Source organism: Melanerpes formicivorus, unplaced genomic scaffold (assembly GCF_026170545.1).
Source record: "Melanerpes formicivorus ecotype bairdi unplaced genomic scaffold, bMelFor1.0.p_v2 SCAF_85, whole genome shotgun sequence".
In the NCBI taxonomy this organism is placed as follows: domain Eukaryota; kingdom Metazoa; phylum Chordata; class Aves; order Piciformes; family Picidae; genus Melanerpes; species Melanerpes formicivorus.
In genome coordinates this window covers 2,817,583-2,838,489 of record NW_027142437.1, presented here as the reverse complement: position 1 = coordinate 2,838,489, position 20,907 = coordinate 2,817,583, and the positions used below count along the sequence as shown (strand labels likewise).

General features: G+C 57.9%; 1 protein-coding gene across 1 annotated transcript in view; it reads left to right on the top strand.

Moving 5' to 3' along the window:
• Positions 1-10,540, top strand: part of CD109 (CD109 molecule) — a 56,105-nt gene extending 45,565 nt beyond the window's left edge. Inside the window, exons 25-28 of the mRNA XM_068165192.1 lie at positions 3,923-4,059; positions 4,893-5,049; positions 6,485-6,587; positions 8,128-10,540. Coding sequence (XP_068021293.1) covers positions 3,923-4,059; positions 4,893-5,049; positions 6,485-6,587; positions 8,128-8,318 — 588 coding nt within the window. The 3' untranslated portion in view covers positions 8,319-10,540. The remainder of the gene's footprint in view (positions 1-3,922; positions 4,060-4,892; positions 5,050-6,484; positions 6,588-8,127) is intronic.
• The last annotated feature ends 10,367 nt before the right edge of the window (positions 10,541-20,907 follow it).

Sequence of the window (20,907 nt, the reverse complement as noted above, 5' to 3'; positions counted from 1 at the left end):
AAGCCTCCTGCCTGGAGGTGTTTGCAGCCAGGCTGGAGGTGGCTGTGAGCAACCTGCTGTGGTGTGAGGTCTCTTCTCCTGAGGCTCCTGCACTGCTGTGTGAGCATCAAAAGTGCTCCCAGGAGCTACTGCCCAGCACCCAGTGCCAGGTTATCTTCTCCTGAGGCTCCTGCACTGCTGTGTGAGCATCAAAAGTGCTCCCAGGTAGCACTGCCCAGCACCCAGTGCCAGGTTATCTTCTCCTGAGGCTCCTGCATTGCTGTGCTCCCAGGAGCTGCTGCCCAGGACCCAGTGCCAGGTTATCTTCCCCTTTTAGGTTCCTGATGTGTCTTCTCCTTTCAGGCCACTCTGCTCTTGCTCCTTGGCTGCAGCTTTGAGTCAGGAGGGGCTGTGGCCCAGCTCTTGTCCTTAGCACACTGGAGCAGCTTCTCCAGCAGCTTTTCTTTCTTGGGATCATTTCTTTCCCCCTTTCTGCTTCCTCTGGCAGGTCTGATGCTCTGGAAGAAAGAGCCCTGATGCCTTTTGAGTGAGGTTTCTCTTCCCCCCTCCCACCCCAGACACAGGCTAGATGTGGGTCACAAGTAATAAAGCAGATAGGATGTGGCACTCCCATCCCATTGCTGCAGCCTGCCAGAGTGCAGTGCTGAGAGTCCCTCCCCTGGGAGCCTCCTTCCTGCCCAAGTGCAGCCTGTCAGAGCACTAACTCATGCAAACTTCCCCACACAGAGGATCTGACCCATTAGTGGCAGAGGCTGCTTGCCCAACAGTGCATTCCTGGGGGAGGAAAAACCCCAACAGACTGATTTGGGGTGAAACCTGCTGCCTGTGTGTGGAGGCTGGCAGTGCCTGCACTCCTCACCCTGCAAGAGCTCCAGGAGGGGCTGATTCTGGGCAGTGTGGTGGAGGAAACAGCTGTTTGCTTGTAGCTTTGTGCTCCTGCTGCCACCAAAGCCTCCCAGCTCACCCCAGGGCTCTTTGGGCACAGCCTATGGAGCACCAAGAGTGCTGACTGTGAAATGAGGGATGGGTGATGGTGGAAGCCTGGCCCAGGTTGCCCAGGGAGGTGGTTGAGGCTCCCTGCCTGGAGCTGTTGAAGGGGAGGCTGGAGAGGGCTGTGGGCAAGCTGCTGGAGTTGGGGCTGTCCCTGCTGGGTGCAGAGGCCTTGGGCTGAGCTCTGCAGCTCCCTCCCAGCCCCTGGCACTCTGTGGTTCATCATCCTCCAGCCTGGTACCGAGGCAGGCTGGCAGCAGCCCTAGCAAGAGGGGGGAAGGAGGAGCCCTGAGGCTTATGGCAGTGCCCAGGTGGGGGAAGGCAGAGCACTGAGGGGTTGGCCTGGGTTGGTTGGCCTGGTGTAAGGGGAGCTGTGTGTGGAGCTTTGCCTTGCTATGGCTTTGTGTTTGCTGTGCTCTGCACTCTGTACCTGCAGCACTGTGGTGTGTGAGTGGCCTCTCCATTTCAACTGCCCTTCACCCTCCAGCCCAGCTGTCTGAGGGCTGTTCTTGGGCCCCTTTTGGAGCAGTAGAGACAGCTTGAAGGACTTCCTGCTTTTGATACTCCTCTCCCACTCCTTCAAGGGTTCTACCACTCTTCTTCTACTGTGTCCAGAGTTTTGCCACTCCTCTCCCACTCTTTCAGGGGGTTTACCTCTCCTCTCCCACTCTTTCAAGGTTTTTACCTCTCCTCTTCCACTCTTTCAAGGTTTTTACCTCTCCTCTTCTACTCTTTCAAGGTTTTTACCTCTCCTCTTCCACTCTTTCAAGGTTTTTCCCTCTCCTCTTGCACTGTGTGCAGGGTTTCACCATTCCTCTCCCACTGTTTCAAGGGAGGTGGTGGAAGCCTCCTGCCTGGAGGTGTTTGCAGCCAGGCTGGAGGTGGCTGTGAGCAACCTGCTGTGGTGTGAGGTGTCCCTGCCCATGGCAGGGGGTTGGAGCTGGCTGAGCCTTGAGCTCCCTTCCAGCCCTGGCAGCTCTGTGAGGCTATGATCTTCTGTACATCTGCACCAGGAGAACTGGAAGCTCTCCAGGCTGTGTGTAAAAGAGGAGGTTGTTGGTGTTCCTGCCCTGCCCTGTCCCACATCCTTTCTTGGCTCAGGTAGCAGAGCTTGGCAGCTCTTGAGCAGGCATGGCAAGAGCTTGGTGCCTGAGGGCAGGCTGCAGACTGCCCAGATGAAGCAGATCATGCAACTGCTCCCTGAGCTGCAGGAAGGCTGCCTGGCTCTGAGCTGGCAGTGAAATGCTCATCTGGTTTGATGTACCCAGGGCTGGGAGGTGCAGGCCCCAGGCACGTTTTGGAGGCAGGCTGTGGATCAGGCTCTTGCTCTGCTTCCATGTCCACCCCTGCCTCTCTGAGCCCAGGGGGTGCTGGTCCCTGGGGCTAGCTCTCACTCACCCATTTTGCACTGGCAGGAAATAGCTGCACAAATAAACCAGCAGAGAGCAACCAGGGGGAAGCTGCTGGTTGTACCTGAGCTCCCTTACCAGGGAACCACAGAGCTGCCAGGGCTGGAAGGGAGCTCCAGGCTCAGCCAGCTCCAACCCCCTGCCATGGGCAGGGACACCTCACACCACAGCAGGTTGCTCACAGCCACCTCCAGCCTGGCTGCAAACACCTCCAGGCAGGAGGCTTCCACCACCTCCCTGGGCAGCCTGTGCCAGGCTCTCACCACCCTCCTGGGCAACAACTTCTTCCTAACATCTAACCTAAATCTCCCCTCCTCTAGCTTGGATCCATCCCCCCCAGTCCTATCCCTCCCTGACCCCTCACACCCTCACAAGTCCCTCCCCAGCTTTCTTGGAGCCCTCTTCAGATCCTGGAAGGCCACAATGAGGTCTCCTGGGAGCCTTCTCCTCTCCAGCCTGCACAGCCCCAACTCCCTCAGTCTGTGCTCACAGCAGAGCAGCTCCAGCCCTCTGCTCCTCCTCCTGGCCCTGCTCTGGACACCTTCCAGCACCTCCAGATCCTTCCTGGCACAGAGGCTCCAGAGCTGGCCCCAGAGCTCCAGTTAGCCTGAGTTTGCCTTCTGTCTGCCTGAGTTGTGTCCTGCTGATTGCATTTCTCCTGCTACAGAAGAGGATATTTGTTTAAGAGTAATTCCTATGAACCTCAAGTGTACAACTCTTAGATACAAGACCACAGCTCCTGTCCCATGTGAGCACTCCTCTGGTGTTATCCCAGACTCAGAGGGTGTCAGGGGTTGGAAGGGACCTCTGGAGAGCTCCCAGCCCAAGCCCCTGCCAGAGCAGGAGCAGAGATTCCAGCACAGGGCACACAGAACACATCCAGACAGGGCTGGGAAGGCTCCAGAGCAGGAGACTCCACAACCTCTCTGGGCAGCCTGCTCCAGGGCTCTGGGAGCCTCCCAGGGCAGAAGTTCCTCCTCCTGCTGAGCTGCAACCTCCTGGGCTGCAGTTTCCATCCACTGCTCCTTGTCCTATCCCAGGGTGCAGCTGAGCAGAGCCTGTCCCCTGCCTCCTGCCCCCCAGCCCTCAGCTATTGATAGCCATTGATCAGATCCCTCTCAGCCTTCTCCTCTGCAGACTGCACAGCCCCAGGGCTCTCAGCCTCTCCTCCCCAGGCAGTGCTGCAGTCCCTTCAGCAGCCTTGGAGCCTCCCTTGGGCTCTCTCCAGCAGATCCCTGTCCCTCCTGAGCTGGGCAGCCCAGGGCTGGCTGCAATACTCCAGGTGAGGTCTCAGCAGGGCAGGAGTCCTGGTTGTGCTGTTAGGCACTCTGGAGGTGTAACCACACAGGTTGGCTTCCAAATGGCATCCTGGAGGTGTTCAGGAAGGCTTGGATGTGGCCCTTGGAGTTTAGTCAGTCAGGAGGTGCTGGGTGATAGCTTGGACTTGCTGATCTCTGAGGCCTTTCCCAGCCTCCTTGGTTCTATGGTTCTGTGATTCTAAAGTCTCTGCTTGCAACCCACAGCTCAATGTTCTCTACCACACCAAAGAGCCTGAGCAGAGGCTCAGAGCTGGCCTCAAACAAGAAGCCTTTGACTTGAATGTGGATGTGAAGGATGACAAAGATGACAGAAACCACTTGACTGTGAATGTCTGCACCAGGTAGGTGACTCCCCTGCAGTCTCATCCCTCCCTGCAGCCTGGGAATTGTCTCTGGTGAGCTGAGTGATCCATTTGCTTGTGTGGAGGTGCTGTGTGTGGGCACACAAAGGTCTAACCAGAGGGTGAGCTCATGGAAGCATAGACTGCTCTGGGCTGGAAGGGACCTCCTGAGCCAGCTTGGCCAAGCCCCCTGCAGCAAGCAGGGACTTGCACAGCCCACCTGGAGGTGGCTGTGAGCAGCCTGCTGTGGTGTGAGGTGTCCCTGCCCATGGCAGGGGGTTGGGGCTGGCTGAGCCTTGGGGTCCCTTCCAGCCCTGGCAGCTCTGGGATTCTGTGTGGAGCATCTCTCTTAGGAGGGAAGGCTGAGACCTGGCTCTGGTTAATTTGGAGGAGCCTGAGAAGGGATCTTATCAATGGTGATCAATATCTAGAGGGTAGATGTCAGGAAGGATGGGGCCAGACTCTTCTGGGTAGTGCTTAGTGATGGGGGAAGGGTCAGTGGGCACAAGCTGGAACAGAGGAGCTCCCATCTGAAGACAAGGAAAGACCTCACTGTGGGGGTGCCAGAGCCCTGCAGCAGGCTGCCCAGGGAGGCTGTGGGGTCTCCCTCCTGGAGACTTCCATCCCCCCTGGATGTGTTCCTGTGTGCCCAGCTCTGGGGGGCCCTGCTTTAGCAGGGGGGGTTGGACTGGGTGATCTCTAGGAGCCCCTCCCAAGCTCTGCCATTCTGTGACTCAGTGCTTATTGCTTCCAGCACTGGGATCCAGTGACCAAGCAGTGTCTCTGAGAGTGTGCTTGCACTGGGAGCTCCTTTTGCTCTGTGTCTTGGGCAGGTACCTGGCTCCTGGCACAGCTCCCAGCAGTGGAATGGTCCTCCTGGAGGTTGGGCTGCTCAGTGGCTTCTCTGTGCCACCAGGCTCCATCCCATTAAACCACACAGTGAAGAAGGTGGAAGAGGACAATGGAAAAGTCAACCTGTACTTAGACTCTGTGAGTGGCAAAGAAACCACAAAGGATTGTGCTAAAAGCTGTGATGGTTTGCCCCAAGCGTGGAAGGATGTCCTGAGTGTCTGGGAGGAAGCCAGCACTGGGCACAGAGTGACTGAGAGCAGCCAGGCAGAGAGGGACCTGGGGGTGCTGGTTGATGGTAGGCTGAACATGAGCCTGCAGTGTGCCCAGAGGGCCATGAAGGCCAAGGGCATCCTGGCCTGCATCAGGAACAGTGTGGCCAGCAGGAGCAGGGAGCTCATCCTGCCCTGTGCTCAGCACTGCTGAGGCCACACCTGGAGTCCTGTGTCCAGTTCTGGGCCTCTCAGTATAAGTAGGACATTGAGAGACTTGAAGGTGTCCAGAGAAGGGCAACAAAGCTGGGGAGGGGTCTGGAGCACAGCCCTGTGAGGAGAGGCTGAGGGAGCTGGGGTTGCTCAGCCTGGAGGAGAGGAGGCTCAGGGGAGACCTCATTGCTCTCTGCAACTCCCTGAAGGGAGGTTGTAGCCAGGTGGGGGTTGGTCTCTTCTCCCAGGCAGCCAGCACCAGAACAAGAGGACACAGTCTCAAGCTGTGCCAGGGGAGGTCTAGGCTGGAGGTGAGGAGAAAGTTCTTCCCAGCAAGAGAGATTGGCCCTTGGGGTTGGTGCAGTCACCACCCCTGGAGGTGTTCAGAAAGGGCTTGGATGTGGCACTTGGAGCCAGGGTTTGGTTGTCAGGAGGTGTTAGGTGTTAGGTCATAGGTTGGACTTGCTGATCTCTGAGGTCTTTTCCAGCCTGGCTGATTCTGTGACTCTCTGAAAGTCTCTGTCACAACACAGCATTTCATTGAAGCCTCCTTCTCTATGCACTCTTACTGTTGGGGGACAGAAGATTTGAGTACTGTGTCCAGCTCTGGGCAGCTGAGTGGCAGAGAGCTGTGGAGGTGCTGGAGCCAGGGCAGAGGAGGGCAAGGGAGCTGGGAAGGGCCTGGAGAAGCAATGTGCTGGAGAGAGGCTGAAGGAGCTGGGGATGGTTAGTGGGCAAGAGAGGAGGCTGAGGGGAGAGCTCCTGGCTGCCTGCAGCTCCCTGCAAGGAGGCTGTGCAGAGGCTGCTGCTGCTCTCTGCTCCCAGGGCATTAGTGAGAGAAGAAGAGGGCAGAGCCTCAAGCTGCCCCTGGGGAGGTTGAGAGTGGAGCTTAGGCACAAGAGTGCTCAGGGCTTGGGATGTGCTGGGCAGGGAGGTGGTGGAGTGCCCAGGGCTGGCTGTGTTTGAAGGTGGTTTGGCTGTGGGGCTTGGGGCTGTGGTTTAGGGCTGAGCCTTGCAGAGCAGGGCTGATGGTTGGCCTTGGGGACCCTGGGGCTCTCTCCCAGCCTGGGCTGCTGTGGCTCTGTGGTATCTGTTCCATGGCCACCCACTGTGCCCAGGCTGCTCAGGCTGTTTCTGTGCTCTCTCCCCAGCTCAATGAAACCCAGCTCTGTGTGGATGTTCCAGCTGTGAGAGACTTCAAAGTGGCCAACCTCCAGGATGCTTCAGTGTCTGTGGTGGATTACTATGAACCCAGTAAGTGTGGCTCAGTCACTGCAGGCTGCTCTGAGTGAGCCAGGGAGTTCCTCTCTGTGGAGCAGGCCAAGTTTTGGTGCAGCCACATCAGCCTGAAGCTTGGTTTGCCTTGGGCTGCAGCCTGTTTTGCACATTGCCTCCACAGTGGCAGTGATTTCCCACCTCTGTGTTTGCTCTCCCAAGGGGTTGGTTCCTCAGCTGCTGTCTCCATTGACAGCTGGTAGGAAACTGGCTCCAACATAACAACCAACCTGTGACCCAAGCCAGCAGTGTGAAGCAGTGTCCTGCCCTGGAGCAGGGCAGGTTGCTCTGATGGCCCTGGGGGGGAAGCAAACCTCTGCACACAGAGGGCTGGAGGGAAGCTTGCATGGGAAACCTCTCCCCAGGCTGCAGCACTGCAGGGCTGCAGTGCAGAGTGCTGAGCACAGCCAGGCACAGCCAGCACACAGCAAAGCAAGGCCTGGGCTGTACACAGGGCAGCATTAAAGCTCCACACAAACCCCTCCACAGAGTCAGACCAACCCCCAGGGCTGCTCCTCTCCCCAGCTGGGCTTCAACACATGCCCCAGGGCTCTTTCTCCCCCCTGCCACTGCTAGGCTGGATCAGGCTGGCCTGAAACTGCCTCCACTGAGTCCCCCTTTGAGCTGAGTGCCTTGAAAAGGAGCCACAAAGAGCCACAGCACTGTAAGCACCAGCCAAGGCTTGCACCTACCCAAAGCCAATTCTGCTGTGTCCCTGCTGACTGCAGGGGGGGGTTGGACAAGGTGACCTTTGAGGCTCCCTTCCAACCCAGTGCAATCTGTGGAGCTGTGATTTGAAGTGCTTGGAGCAGTAAAGGCAATGATCAGAGAGCCATGGACCTGTCAGGGCTGGAAGGGAGCTCAAGGCTCAGCCAGCTCCAACCCCCTGCCATGGGCAGGGACACCTCACACCACAGCAGGTTGCTCACAGCCACCTCCAGCCTGGCTGCAAACACCTCCAGGCAGGAGGCTTCCACCACCTCCCTGGGCAGCCTGGGCCAGGCTCTCACCACCCTCCTGGGAAATGATTTCTACTTAATGTCTAATCTGAATCTCCCCACTTCTAGTTCTGCTCCATCCCCCCAGTCCTGTCCCTCCCTGACACCCTCACAAGTCCCTCCCCAGCTTTCTTGCAGCCCCCTGCAGCTCCTGGAAGGCCACAATGAGGTCTCCTGGGAGCCTTCTCCCCTCCAGCCTGCACAGCCCCATCTCCCTCAGGCTGTGCTCCACTGCCTCTGCAGCAGTGTGTGGCATGCTCTGCACCAATGCATCCTTTCAAAGTGCTTCCCTGGTGAAGGCAATCACAGTCTCACAGTATCCCCAAGGTTGGGAGAGACCTCAGAGATCATCCAGTCTAAGCTGTCACCACAGACCTCATGACCAGACCCTGGCACCAAGTGCCACATCCAATCCCCTCTGGAACACCTCCAGGGGTGGTGACTCCACCACCTCCCCGGGCAGCCCATGCTGCTCAGCCCTCAGGAGTTCATTAACCACTGTGAATGTCCTCTCTGGCCAGGGAGAAGAGCAGTGAGGAGCTACAATTCAGCAGTGCTGCAGAGCATGACCCCCTGTGACTTCTGTGAGAGCGACTGCAGCCTCTGCCCCCGGGCTGCCTCCCCAGCCTTGCTCCGGCACTCTGCAGTGGCCTCCTCCTGCTCTCTGCTCTTTGCCCTTCATGCCAGCCTGCTGTGCAGCTGGGTGCTGTAAGAAACCCCACAGGGAGCAGGCTGTTTGCCATCTGAGGTTTCCATGACTGATCCAAAGAGAGCTTTGTGCGCAGCTCCCAGCCCTGTGCTCAGGGGTGACAGTGACCAAACCCCTGCTTTGTCCAGGGGGAGCTGGGCTGGCCCAGGTGGTGAGCCCCTGGCTGTGCCAGAAAGGACTTCTCTGAGTGTCTCCTGGAACAAAATCCCTTCCAAGTCTTTAGTTTCTTGCTGAAGTTATTTTTTCCCTTGAAGAAGCACAGAGTTGCAGGCTGGGAGAGCACAAACCCAGCTCCACTCTCCCCCTGGCCTTTCCAGCCCAGCTTCCAGCTGTGCCTGCTTTCTAGGGAGCTGTGGTAGCTTCCCATGCTGCCCCAAACCTGCTGCTCTGCTGGGGTGTTGCTAGGCAGGGGGCTGGGGGCTTGCTGCCAGGGCTTGCTTTGCTCCCCTCTGCAGACATGGCACCAAGCATCAGGACTGAATGTGGCTCTGTGCTCCCCTGGGGAGCAACAGGGAGAACAAATGCAGAGGTCTGGCAGCAGAGCAGAGCCCAGAGCCCAGAAGTGCTGAGTGCTGCAGAAAGCTGGCAGTCTGTCTGCAGGCTGGAAGGGACCTCCAGAGCCCCCCTGATGTCAGCAGGGACAGCCCCAGCTCCAGCAGCTCTCCAGCCTCCCCTTCAACAGCTCCAGGCAGGGAGCCTCAACCACCTCCCTGGGCAGCCTGGGCCAGGCTTCCACCACCCTCCTGCTGCACAACTTCTTCCTCACCTCCAAGCTCAAGCTGCTCTGCTCTGCTCTGCAGCCCTTGGCCCTGCTGCTGGCCCTGCAGGCCTTTGCAAGCAGTCCCCAGGCTCCCCTTGGCTCTCTTGGCCCCCAGGGCACATTGCTGTCCCCTGCAGAACTTGCTGCCCCCCAGCACTCCAAGGTCTTTCTCCATGGAGCTGCTCTCCAGCAGGGCAGCCTCTACCCTGTCCTGGTGCCTGCTGCTGTTCCTCCCCAGCTGCAGGACCCTGCTCCTGTCCTTGCTGAACTCCCTGAGGTTTGCCTGCAGGCAGCTCCCAGCCTGTCCAGGTCTGCTTGGATGCCAGCACAGCCTGAGGGCTGTCAGCCTCTCCCCCCCAGCTCTGTATCCTCAGGCACTTGCTGAGGTGCTCTCCATGCCTTCGGCCAGGCTGTTGATAAAGACACTGAGCAAGAAGCCCATGGCTCTGCTGGCAGCTGTTGATGGCTTGGTGTGGGGCAGTGTGGGTGTCCATGGAAGAGATACCACAGAGCCACAGCAGCAGCCAGGCTGGGAGAGAGCCTGAGGGTCCCCAGGGCCAACCATCAGCCCTGCTCTGCAAGGCTCAGCCCTAAACCACAGCCCCAAGCCCCACAGCCAAACCACCTTCAAACACAGCCAGCCCTGGGCACTCCACCACCTCCCTGCCCAGCACATCCCAAGCCCTGAGCACTCTTGTGCCTAAGCTCCACTCTCAACCTCCCCAGGGGCAGCTTGAGGCTCTGCCCTCTTCTTCTCTCACTAATGCCCTGGGAGCAGAGAGCAGCAGCAGCCTCTGCACAGCCTCCTTGCAGGGAGCTGCAGGCAGCCAGGAGCTCTCCCCTCAGCCTCCTCTCTTTCACACCTAACAGCCTTGTCCTTTGCCTCCAAACAATACAACTTCAAGGACTCCAAGCTGCTCCTTTCTGTCATGCACCCTGCAGAGAGCTTCTAAGAGAAGGGAGAATGGTACCTGAGGAACCTTGGGATGAAGAGGTTTATTTACCAGACAAGATAAAGCACTGCTTTGGAGCAGGCAGCCAAGCTTAGCAAGGCCAAAGTCAGCAAGGGCAAGGTCAGCAAGGACAAGGTCAGCAGAGCCAAGGTCAGCAGAGCCAAGGTCAGCAAGGCCAAGGTCAGCAGAGCCAAGCAGGAGCCAGCAGCCAGAGGCAGAGCTGAGAGGAGAGACAGAGCAGTTTATCCAAGGACCTTAAGCCAGTCAAGAGGCCAAGGGAACTCTTCAGACCTTATCATCTTCCTTTCACACCCAGGGGTAGTTTGTTTCCCCCTTTCCTGTTGCCTCTGGGATCTCCCCAGGCACCAGCCCCCAGCTGCCACCTGCAGGGCCCAGGCTGTTCCCCGCAGGGCTTGGAGGTTTGGTTCTGGTTTCATTGTGGTTTTCTTCCCTTCCAATAAAGTTTGCAGCAGCCAAATTTGGAATTCTATTAAAGAGGACTTTTAATAACAGCTGTGTGGTGCCTGCTTGCTTCACAGGGCAGCTCCCTGCACCACTGAATCCCAGCAGAGGCTGGCAGGGAGCTGCAGAGAGCAGCCAGTGCAGCCCCTGCCAGAGCAGCCAGAGCCCTGGAGCAGGCTGCCCAGAGAGGTTGTGGAGTCTCCTGCTCTGGAGCCTTCCCAGCCCTGTCTGGATGTGTTCTGTGTGCCCTGTGCTGGATTCTCTGCTCCTGCTCTGGCAGGGGCTTGGACTTGATGATCTTTGAAGGTCCCTTCCAAAACCTAATGTCCTCTGACCCTGTGACTGAGAAATGGCTGCACTGGTACAGGAATTGGGAAAGACCTCAGAGATCATCAGCTCCAGCCTCTCCCCCAGCACCATCTGATCAACTCAACCATGGCACTCAAGTCCCCTCCTGAACACCTCCAGGGATGGGGACTCCACCACCTCCCTGGGCAGCACATCCCCAGGGCCAATCTCTCTTGCTGGGAAGAACTTTCTCCTCCCCTCCAGCCTAAACCTCCCCTGGCACAGCTTGAGACTGTGTCCTCTTGTTCTGGTGCTGCTTGGGAGAAGAGCCCAACCCCCAGCTGGCTACAGCCTCCCTTCAGGGAGCTGCAGAGAGGTCTGCCCTGAGCCTCCTCTCCTGCAGGCCGAGGGGGAGCACAGTGCTATGGCACAGAGCCTCTTGATCTTCCTCACCACAGCAGCCTGCCAGGGAGGCTCTGGGGACTGGCCTGGGGCTGCTGCTGGCTGCCAGGGGTGGAAGGGCAGGGCTGGGCTGGGGGATGCCTCAGGCAAGTGCAGAGACGTTTCTGGATGTGTTGTGATTATCTTTTGGGGGCTGAGTGCTCATTAAAGTGCTGGCTCCAGGGCCAGGAACACCAACACATGTGGAAGCAATGTACTGAGCAAGCTCTGTGCTTTCATCTGGGGAGGAAGGAGCAGCAGACAGCTGCAGCCCCAGGGGCCCCTGCTGCAGGCAGAGCTCTCTCTCTGTACCTTGCACTCCAAGCTCAGCCCCAGAGCCAGCAGCAGCAAGGTGCCACAGCATTCCCCCAGCCCCCCTCCTCTGGCTTGCAGCTTGAGCTCAGGGGTGAGCTCTGCCTCAGCAGCACAGCCAGCATGAGAAGGTGAGTGGCTGGGGCTGGGGATGGCAGAGCTGATGGGGTTGGAGTGCTTTGCCCCCATGCAGGAGCCTCTGCCCTGCTCTCTCCTTCACAGGCAGCTCAGGTCTGGGGCTTCTCCCTCCCTGGTTTTAATTTGGTCTGAGCTGGAACAATGAAAACAAAAAGCTGAACTCTGGTAGTGTTGACCAGCACTGAGCTGTGCTGAGACAGCTGCAGGGGGAGTGTGGCAGGCTTGGCCTCACAGGATGGGCTGGCTTGGAAGGGACCTTCAAGATCACCCAGCTCCAACCCCCTGCCATGGGCAGGGACCCCTCCCATGGGCAGGGACCCCTCCCACCAGCCCAGGCTGCTCAGGGCCTCCTCCAGCCTGGCCCTGAACACCTCCAGGGAGGGCACAGCCACAGCCTCCCTGGGCAGCCTGTGCCAGGCTCTCCCCAGCCTCCCTGCAAAGAGTTTCCTCCTAATCTCCAGCCTGGATCCCTTGTCCACCTTCAATCCATTCCCTCTCATCCTATCACTGCAAACCACTGTGAAAAGTCCTTCCTCAGCTTCCTTTAGCCCCCTTCAGGCAGTGGAAGGCTGCTGTAAGGTCTCCCTGGAGCCTTCTCTTCTCCAGTCTGGACAGCCCCAGCTCCCTCATCCTCTCCCCACAGGGGAGGTGCCTCAGCCCTCTGCTCATTTTCATGGCCCCTCTCTGGACCCCCTCCAGCAGGTTGTTGTCCTGGTGCTGGGGGCACCAGAAGTGGACAGAGTCAGAGAGTTATTGGGGCTGGAGTAGACCTCTGGATCATCAGCTCCAGCCTATGGCCCTGGACACAATGCTCCAGGTGGGGTCTCAGCAGAGCAGAGCAGAGCAGAGCAGAGCAGGGGCAGAATCCCCTCCCTCATCCTGCTGCCCACATTGCCTTTGCTGCAGCCCAGCACACTGCTGCCTTCTGAGCTGCAGGCTCCCACTGCAGGCTGCTGCTGTGCTCAGAGCTCTGCACCCTGCTTGCTCCACTGCAGATGCTGGGATGCAGCTCTCCTGCTTCCTGCCCCAGCTTCACTTCCCCCACAGAGACCAACAACAGCCTGGGAGATGTTGGTACAGGCTCCAGGAGAAGCCAAGCCAGAAGGACAGGGTGGGAATTCCTTGTGAGGAAGCAGAGGCTGAGGGCTCAGAGTGATCTCTCCCACCACAGGAGTGAGAGCATGACACAGAGAGCAGAGCCTGGCACTGCCCCAGCCTGCCCTGCCCCAGCTGTGCTTTACTGCCATGCAACTTGCAGCTGGGAAAGAGCAACCCCAGGGAGCAGCAGAGGTTGGGGACTGAGCTGTGGGGAGCAGGGAAGGGGAAAAGGAGCTGGGGGTGCTGGGGGTGGGAGGTTGACCAGGAGCCAGCAAGGAGCTCTGGGGGCCAAGAAGGCCAATGGCAGCCTGGGGGGGATCAGCAGGGCTGTGGTCAGGAGGTCAGAGAGGTTCTCCTGCCCCTCTGCTCTGCCCTGCTGAGGCCACAGCTGGAATCTGGTGTCCAGCTCTGGGCCCCTCAGGTCAGGAAGGAGCTGAGGGAAGTGCTGGAGAGAGTCGATGGCAGAGGCACAGAGATGCTGCAGGCAGTGGAAGCTCTTCCTTAGGAGCAGAGGCTGAGGGAGCTGAGGGCTCTGGAGCTTGGCTTGGAGGAGCCTGAGAGGTGAGCTCCTGGCTGGGGCTAAAGCTGTGCAGGGGCAGTGGCCAGAGGCTGGAGCCAGGCTCTGCTGGGGGCTGCCCAATGCCAGCTCATGGCTTTTCAGTGCCCTCATGCAGCACTGGATGGCAGTTAGTTCTCTCTGCAGAAGCTGTAACTCAGCAGGAAGTGTGGGGCAGAGACCATCAAGCTTCGCTGGCGCTGCAGGGGAGCTGTGAAGCTTAACTCATCCAGCAGCAGCTTGGGAGTTTCAGTCAGCTCATTTGATTCAGATGTCCCAGACCCACTGAGCTGTGACCAGCTTTCCTGAAGTGAGCTCTTCCTCACCCCACTGAGAAATATCTCAGACCCAGGACTCATTTAGCCTTTGGTGTCTCACAAACCTGGTGGAGGAGCAGTTGCATTTCACAGAATCAAGCAGGTTGGAAAAGACCTCAGAGGTCAGCAAGCCCAAGCTATGACCTGACACCCAACACCTCCTGACAGCTAAACCCTGGCTCCAAGTGCCACATCCAAGCCTCTCTTGAGCACCTCCAGGCATGGGGACTCCACCACCTCCCTGGGCAGCACATCCCAGTGGCCAATCTCTCTTGCTGGGAAGAACTTTCTCCTCACCCCCAGCCTATGGAACTCACAGAATCATGGAACCATAGAGCCACAGAAGGGTCTGGGTTGGAATGGACCTTCAAAGCTCCTCCAGCCCAACCCTCTGCAGTCCTGCAGTAAATCCAAGCATGATGACAGGAAGGCAGAGCCAGGGATGTTTTCCTCCCTGAACTGCTCAGATTCCAGTGCAGGCTGAGGCTGCTTGGAGCAGCCACTGGCCTGGGAGTGTGGTGTGGAAGCAGAGGAGGTGGCTTGTGTCTGCATGAGAGCTCTCAGGCCAGGAAGTGTTGTTCATGGTCATGTTGTTCATGGTCATGTTGTTCATGGTCATGTTGTTCATGGTCATGTTGTTCATGTGTTGCTCGTTAAGAGAGAGCCTAACAATCCTTCAAAGTGGAAAATCCATCAGTTCTGTGTTGAGAGCCACAGGGTAGGTGACAAAGGTTTGGCCTCCTCCACCCCCTCCTGTGGTTCAGGTTAAGCAAAGCTCAGCTCAGCTGGAGCCAGCCAGCCTTCCCCCCTGCCACCTAACCTGAGCTGCTCTCCAGGGGGCACACAGCTGTGCCACAGCATCACAGACACTGGGGGTGGGAAGGGAGCTGCAGAGAGCATCCAGTGCAGCCCCTGCCAGAGCAGCAGCACCCAGGGCAGGCCACACAGCAATGCAGCCAGGGGGGGTTGGGAAGGCTCCAGAGCAGGAGACTCCACAACCTCTCTGGGCAGCCTGCTCCAGGCCTCCCTCACCCCAAAGAAGTTTCCTGCTCCCTTTCCTTGCATTCCCATCCAGATCTTTATCTACTCAGCAGCTGCCCCCTGCCAGGATCTTTCCATCTCTTCCCTTCCAGTAGGAGGTCACTGCTGGGGCTGCCTGCGGACTCCTGTGCACTCCTCCTCCTCCTCCTCCTCCTCCTCCTTGCTTTTGTTGACTTCGTGGCTGGGCTTTCTGCTTCCCTGGAGAGGCTTTGGGAGCATCCAGGAAAGACCTCTGCTAGGAAATTATTCTTTTCCTGAAAGGAATGTGGTCTTAAAAATAGCCCTAACCTTTCACAGGGGAGGCTCAGGGCATGAGTCACACCCTGGCAGCCCCCAGCCCTCCATGCTCCCTCCCCTCTCCCTGCTACTTCCTTTGTGTGGCTCTCCTCTCCCTCTCCCTCTCCCCCCCAGCTGCCAAGCAGAGCTTCTGCTCTTCCACCACATTCTTCTGGCTTTTTCCTTCTCTGTGACTCCTTTTGCTCCTCTGGAAATGTGAAGGAGTCTGAGCACATCAGAAGGAGCAGCCAGGGCCTTGAGGACCACTGCCCTGAGATGCTCTCTAGGCCCTTCCAAGCACAGACTTTTGTCTGCCTCACATCTGGCCACAGGTGGGGAGGATAGGATGGGATAGGATAGGAGAGGATAGGATAGGATAGGATAGGATAGGATAGGATAGGATAGGATAGGATAGGATAGGATAGGATAGGATAGGATAGGATAGACCAGGTTGGAAGAGACCTTCAAGATCATGGTGTCCAACCTATCACCCAACACCACCCAACCAACTAACCCATGGCACCAAGCACCCCAGCGAGTCTCCTCCTGAACACCTCCAGGGATGGGGACTCCACCACCTCCCCAGGCAGCCCATTCCAATGGGCAATCACTCTCTCTGTGTAGAACTTCTTCCTCACCACCAGCCTAAACCTCCCCTGGTGCAGCCTGAGACTGTGTCCTCTTGTTCTGGTGCTGGGTGCCTGGGAGAAGAGACCAACCCCCACCTGGCTACAGCCTCCCTGCAGGGAGTTGCAGAGAGCAAGAAGGTCTCCCCTGAGCCTCCTCTTCTCCAGGCTCAGCAACCCCAGCTCCCTCAGCCTCTCCTCACAGGGCTGTGCTCCAGACCCCTCCCCAGCTTTGTTGCCCTTCTCTGGACACCTTCCAGCAGCTCAACATCTTTCCTAAGCTGAGGAGCCCAGAACTGGACACAGGACTCCAGGTGTGGCCTAACCAGTGCTGAGCACAGGGCAGGATGAGCTCCCTGCTCCTGCTGGCCACACTGCTCCTGATGCAGGCCAGGATGTCCTTGGCCCTGCTGGCTGCCTGGGCACACTGCTGGCTCATGTTCAGCCTACCATCGAGCAGCACCCCCAGATTTTATGATTTTATTGATTTAATTGATGCTTATTTATTTTATTGACTCCATAGTATTTGATAGCATTTCATTTCTTCTCTTTTACTTTATTGATTTCACTGCATTTGCTTGATTTATTGCAGCATTTGATGTGATTGTATTTGTGTTTCATTGATGTCATTGGGGTTTATTCTACTGCATTTTAGTAAGTCAATTAAATTTGATTTACTTTTAAATGTCCTTTGTTTTGTTTTGCATTTTTTGGGGGGGGTGGGGGGGGGTGGGGGTGGGGAGTGGCTTCTTTTTGTTGTTGTTGATTTCACAGAGCCACAGAGTATTATAAGTTGGAAGGGAGCTGCAGAGCTCAGCCAGTCCCAGCCCCCTGCCCCAGCAGGGTCACCCACAGCAGCTCACACAGCAACACATCCAGCTGGCCTTGCAAGAGCTCCACACAGGGAGACTCCACAGCCCCCCTGGGCAGCCTCTGCCAGGCTTCTCTCACCCTCACAGCCAACAAATTCTTCCTCCTCTTCCCATGGCACTTCCTCTGCCTCAGCTTCCACCCCTGCCCCTTCTGCTGCCATTGGGCAGCCCCCAGCAGAGCCTGGCTCCAGCCTCTGGCCACTGCCCCTGCACAGCTTTAGCCCCAGCCAGGAGCTCACCTCTCAGGCTCCTCCAAGCCAAGCTCCAGAGCCCTCAGCTCCCTCAGCCTCTGCTCCTAAGGAAGAGCTTCCACTGCCTGCAGCATCTTTGTGCCTCTGCCATGGACTCTCTCCAGCACTTCCCTCAGCTCCTTCCTGACCTGAGGGGCCCAGAGCTGGACACCAGATTCCAGCTGTGGCCTCAGCAGGGCAGAGCAGAGGGGGAGCAGAACCTCTCTGACCTCCTGACCACAGCCCTGCTGATCCCCCCCAGGCTGCCATTGGCTTTCCTGGCCCCCAGAGCTCATTGCTGGCTCCTGGTCAACCTCCCACCCCCCAGCACCCCCAGCTCCTTTTCCCCTTCCCTGCTCCCCACAGCTCAGTCCCCAACCTCTCCTGGGGTTGCTCTTTCCCAGCTGCCAGCCTCTCCCCTTGCCCTGGATGGATTCCCTTCCCTTCATCCCTGCCCAGCTCTCAGCCTGGCTCAGTCAGGCTGCATGGCAGCACAACCTCCTTGGTTGTTTGTTGGGGTTTTTTGTTTGCTTGGCTTTTCCTTTGCTTTGTGTCATTTTGCCCCCACAGAATGGGGCCAGGCAATGCCTGGGCTGCTGCCAGCACCCTCAGCTAAGCTGCACAGCTGCCAGCTTGCAAAGCCTGCTGGATGCTTCTCCTGCCCAGCTCCTGCTGCTCTGCTGCTCACACCATTCATGCTCAGCCTTGCACTCTCATTCTTCTCATCTCTGAGATGCTTTTGCTCTCTTTAAAACACTGAGCAGCCTGAAAACTCCACGAGGATAAACCCTTGGGGAGCCTGAGGGTCCCTTCCAAGCTGAATGTTTCTGTGCCTCTCTGAAGCCAGAGCAGGGCAGATTCAGCTTGGCTGTGAGGAAGAAGTTGTTGCCCAGGAGGGTGGTGAGAGCCTGGCCCAGGCTGCCCAGGGAGGTGGTGGAAGCCTCCTGCCTGGAGGTGTTTGCAGCCAGGCTGGAGGTGGCTGTGAGCAGCCTGCTGTGGTGTGAGGTGTCCCTGCCCATGGCAGGGGGTTGGGGCTGGCTGAGCCTTGGGGTGCCTTCCAACTGGAGCCAGTCTATGATGATATGCTAGCAGTGAGAGCAGGTGGACAGGAGCCCTGTGCTGAGGACATGGAATGAGGAGAGGCTGAGGGAGCTGGGGTTGCTTAGCCTGGAGAAGAGGAGGCTCAGGGGAGACCTTCTTGCTCTCTGCAACTCCCTGCAGGGAGGTTGTAGCCAGGTGGGGGTTGGTCTCTTCTCCCAGGCAGCCAGCACTAGAACAAGAGGACACAGTCTCAAGCTGTGACAGGGGAGGTTCAGGCTGGAGGTGAGGAGAAAGTTCTTCCCAGACAGAGAGATTGGCCCTGGGGATGTGCTGCCCAGGGAGGTGGTGGAGTCACCATCCCTGGAGGTGTTCAAGAGGGGATTGGATGTGGCACTTGGAGCCATGGTTTGGTCATGAGGTCTGTGGTGACAGCTTGGACTCAATGATCTTTGAGGTCTCTTCCAACCTTGGTGACTCTGTGATGCTGTGATACTTGGAGCCATGGTTTGGTTGTCAGAAGGTGTTCAATGACAGCTTGGACTTGATGATCTCTGAGGTCTTTTCCAACCTTATTGATTCTATGATGCTATGATTGACCCTTTGGCAGTGCCACTGTGGTCCTGTGGCAAGGGCAGACCTCCAGGGTGCCCTGCAGTGTGTCCCCTACGAGGCAGAGGGGATCAGTGTGGTGCTGCCCTGTGTGTCCCTCACCTGCTGGACATTCCTTCCAGTGGGGCTCATCTGCACTCTCCTCCATCTGATGTAGCACTTACAGAAGAGGCATCAGTGGGAAGGTTCCAGCAGACCTCTGGTAGCTTTTTTCCCATTGACATCATGCTTTGTGCTGCTCAAACTGCTTCAGATCAAGTTGATAATTGATAGAGAGAGTCAACAAATCAGGGCCAGAAGGCATTTTTAGAGGATGAGCAAAGACCACCCAGCAGAGCACATCTTTCCCTTTCACACACATCTGCCAGCCCTGCTCCAGGCAGCTGCTGCACAGACAGCTCTGCTATTGCACTCCTCACTACTGAGCTTTATTGCTTGTGCCTCTGCTTGCCTCAGGCATATTGACAGCATCAGAGGCTCACAGGATGTCAGGGGCTGGAAGGGACCTCTGGAGAGCTCCCAGTCCAAGCCCCTGCCAGAGCAAGGCCATAGAACCCACACAGGGCACACAGGAACACATCCAGACAGGGCTGGGAAGGCTCCAGAGCAGGAGACTCCACAACCTCTCTGGGCAGCCTGCTCCAGGCCTCCCTCACCCTCACCCCAAAGAACTTTCTCCTCCTGGGCAGCTGAAACCTTCTCTGCTCAAGTTTGTCTCCAGTGCTCCTTGGCTTCTTGCTGTGCAGCACCCACAAGAGCTTGGCCCCCTCCCCTTGACCCCCAGCCCTCAGCTCTTGATAGCCATTGATCAGATCCCTCTCAGCCTTCTCCTCTGCAGACTGCACAGCCCCAGGGCTCTCAGCCTCTCCTCCCCAGGCAGTGCTGCAGTCCCTTCAGCAGCCTTGGAGCCTCCCTTGGCCTCTCTCCAGCAGATCCCTGTCCCTCCTGAGCTGGGAGCCCAGAGCTGGCTGCAATATTCCAGGTGAGGTCTCAGCAGGGCAGAGCAGAGGGGGAGCAGAACCTCCCTGGCTCTGCTGGCCACACTCCTCTGAATGCTCTTCAGGACCTCCTTGGCCTTCTTGGCCCCCAGGGCATACTGCTGTCCCATGCAGAGCTTGCTGCCCCCCAGGGAAATTAAACAGTGAGCTGTGTGCTTGAGCAAAGAGCTCCTGAGCATCCCAGAAGTGAGAGCAAACAGAGCTGCTGGGAACTTCAGCTGCTCATAGTTTCCATTGCTGCTGGGACCCCTGGGCACTCTTGGCTCAAGATGGAGCAGCAGGGGAGGTTGAGGTTGGACATTAGGGAAGTGGTTTTGTACTTGAAGAGTGGTCAGGCACCGGCACAGGCTGCCCAGGGTGGTGGTGGTGCAGTCCTCATCCCTGGAGGTGTTCAAGAAATGTGTGGCCATGGCACTTCAGGGCATGGAGGTGTTGGGTTGATGGTTGGACTTCAGGATCTTGAAAGTCTGTTCCAGCCTTAATGGTTCTGTGGTTGTCCAACCTGCTCTTGAAGAGTTCCATGTTAGCCACTGTGCTGCTTTGACCTGACAGCTGAACCAAGGCTGCACTTCAGTGACCATAGGATCACAGACTGGGCTGGGCTGGGAGGGAGCTGCAGAGCTCAGCCCAAGGCCTCTGCACCCAGCAGGGACAGCCCCAACTCCAGCAGCTTGCCCACAGCCCTCTCCAGCCTCCCCTTCAACAGCTCCAGGCAGGGAGCCTCAACCACCTCCCTGGGCAAACTGGGCCAGGCTTCCACCACCCTCCTGCTGCACAACTTCTTCCTTACCTCCAAGCTCAAGCTGCTCTGCTCTGCTCTGCAGCCCTTGGCCCTGCTGCTGGCCCTGCAGGCCTTTGCCAACAGTCTCTCTGCAGCCTTCTTGCAGCCCCTTCAGCTCCTGGCAGGCTGCTCTGAGCTCTGCCTGCAGCCTTCTCTTCTCCAGGCTGCACACCCCCAGCTCCCTCAGCCTGGCCTGGCAGCAGAGCTGCTCCAAGCCCCTCAGCATTCTCCTGGCCTCCTCTGCAGCTTCTCCATCAGCTCCAGGTCCTTGCTGTGCTGAGGGCTGCAGAGCTGCACCCAGCCCTGCAGGGGAGGTCTCAGCAGAGCCAAGGGGCAGAATCCCCTCTCTGGCTCTGCTGGCAGAGCTGCTTTGGGTGCAGCCCAGGCTGCCCTTGGCCTTCTGTGCTGCAGGCTCACACTGCCTGCTCCTGCCCAGCTTCTCCCCCTGCCAGCTCCCCCAGGTCCTTTTCCTCAGGGCTGCCCCTCAGCACTCCTGCACCCTATCAAGAGGAGTTGTAACTCCCCTGAGTTCCCATCCTTTGCCCCCAGTGAGATAGGTGTTGGGGTTCTGCTCCAAGCTGGGGATGTGCCTTAGTGCCCTTGGGTAGCTTTCAGCTCCTGCACCCCCTGGCACTGAGCTGCCCATGCTCACCTCAGCACTCAGGAGCAGCAGGCTTTGACCAAGGGCAGGAGCAGCAAATGTAAACCTAACCAAACAAATCCATTGTGGAAGGGTCTGGAGAGCCTTCTCCTGCCTTCTTTTCAGGTAAGACTTTTGCTCTCTGTGGATGCT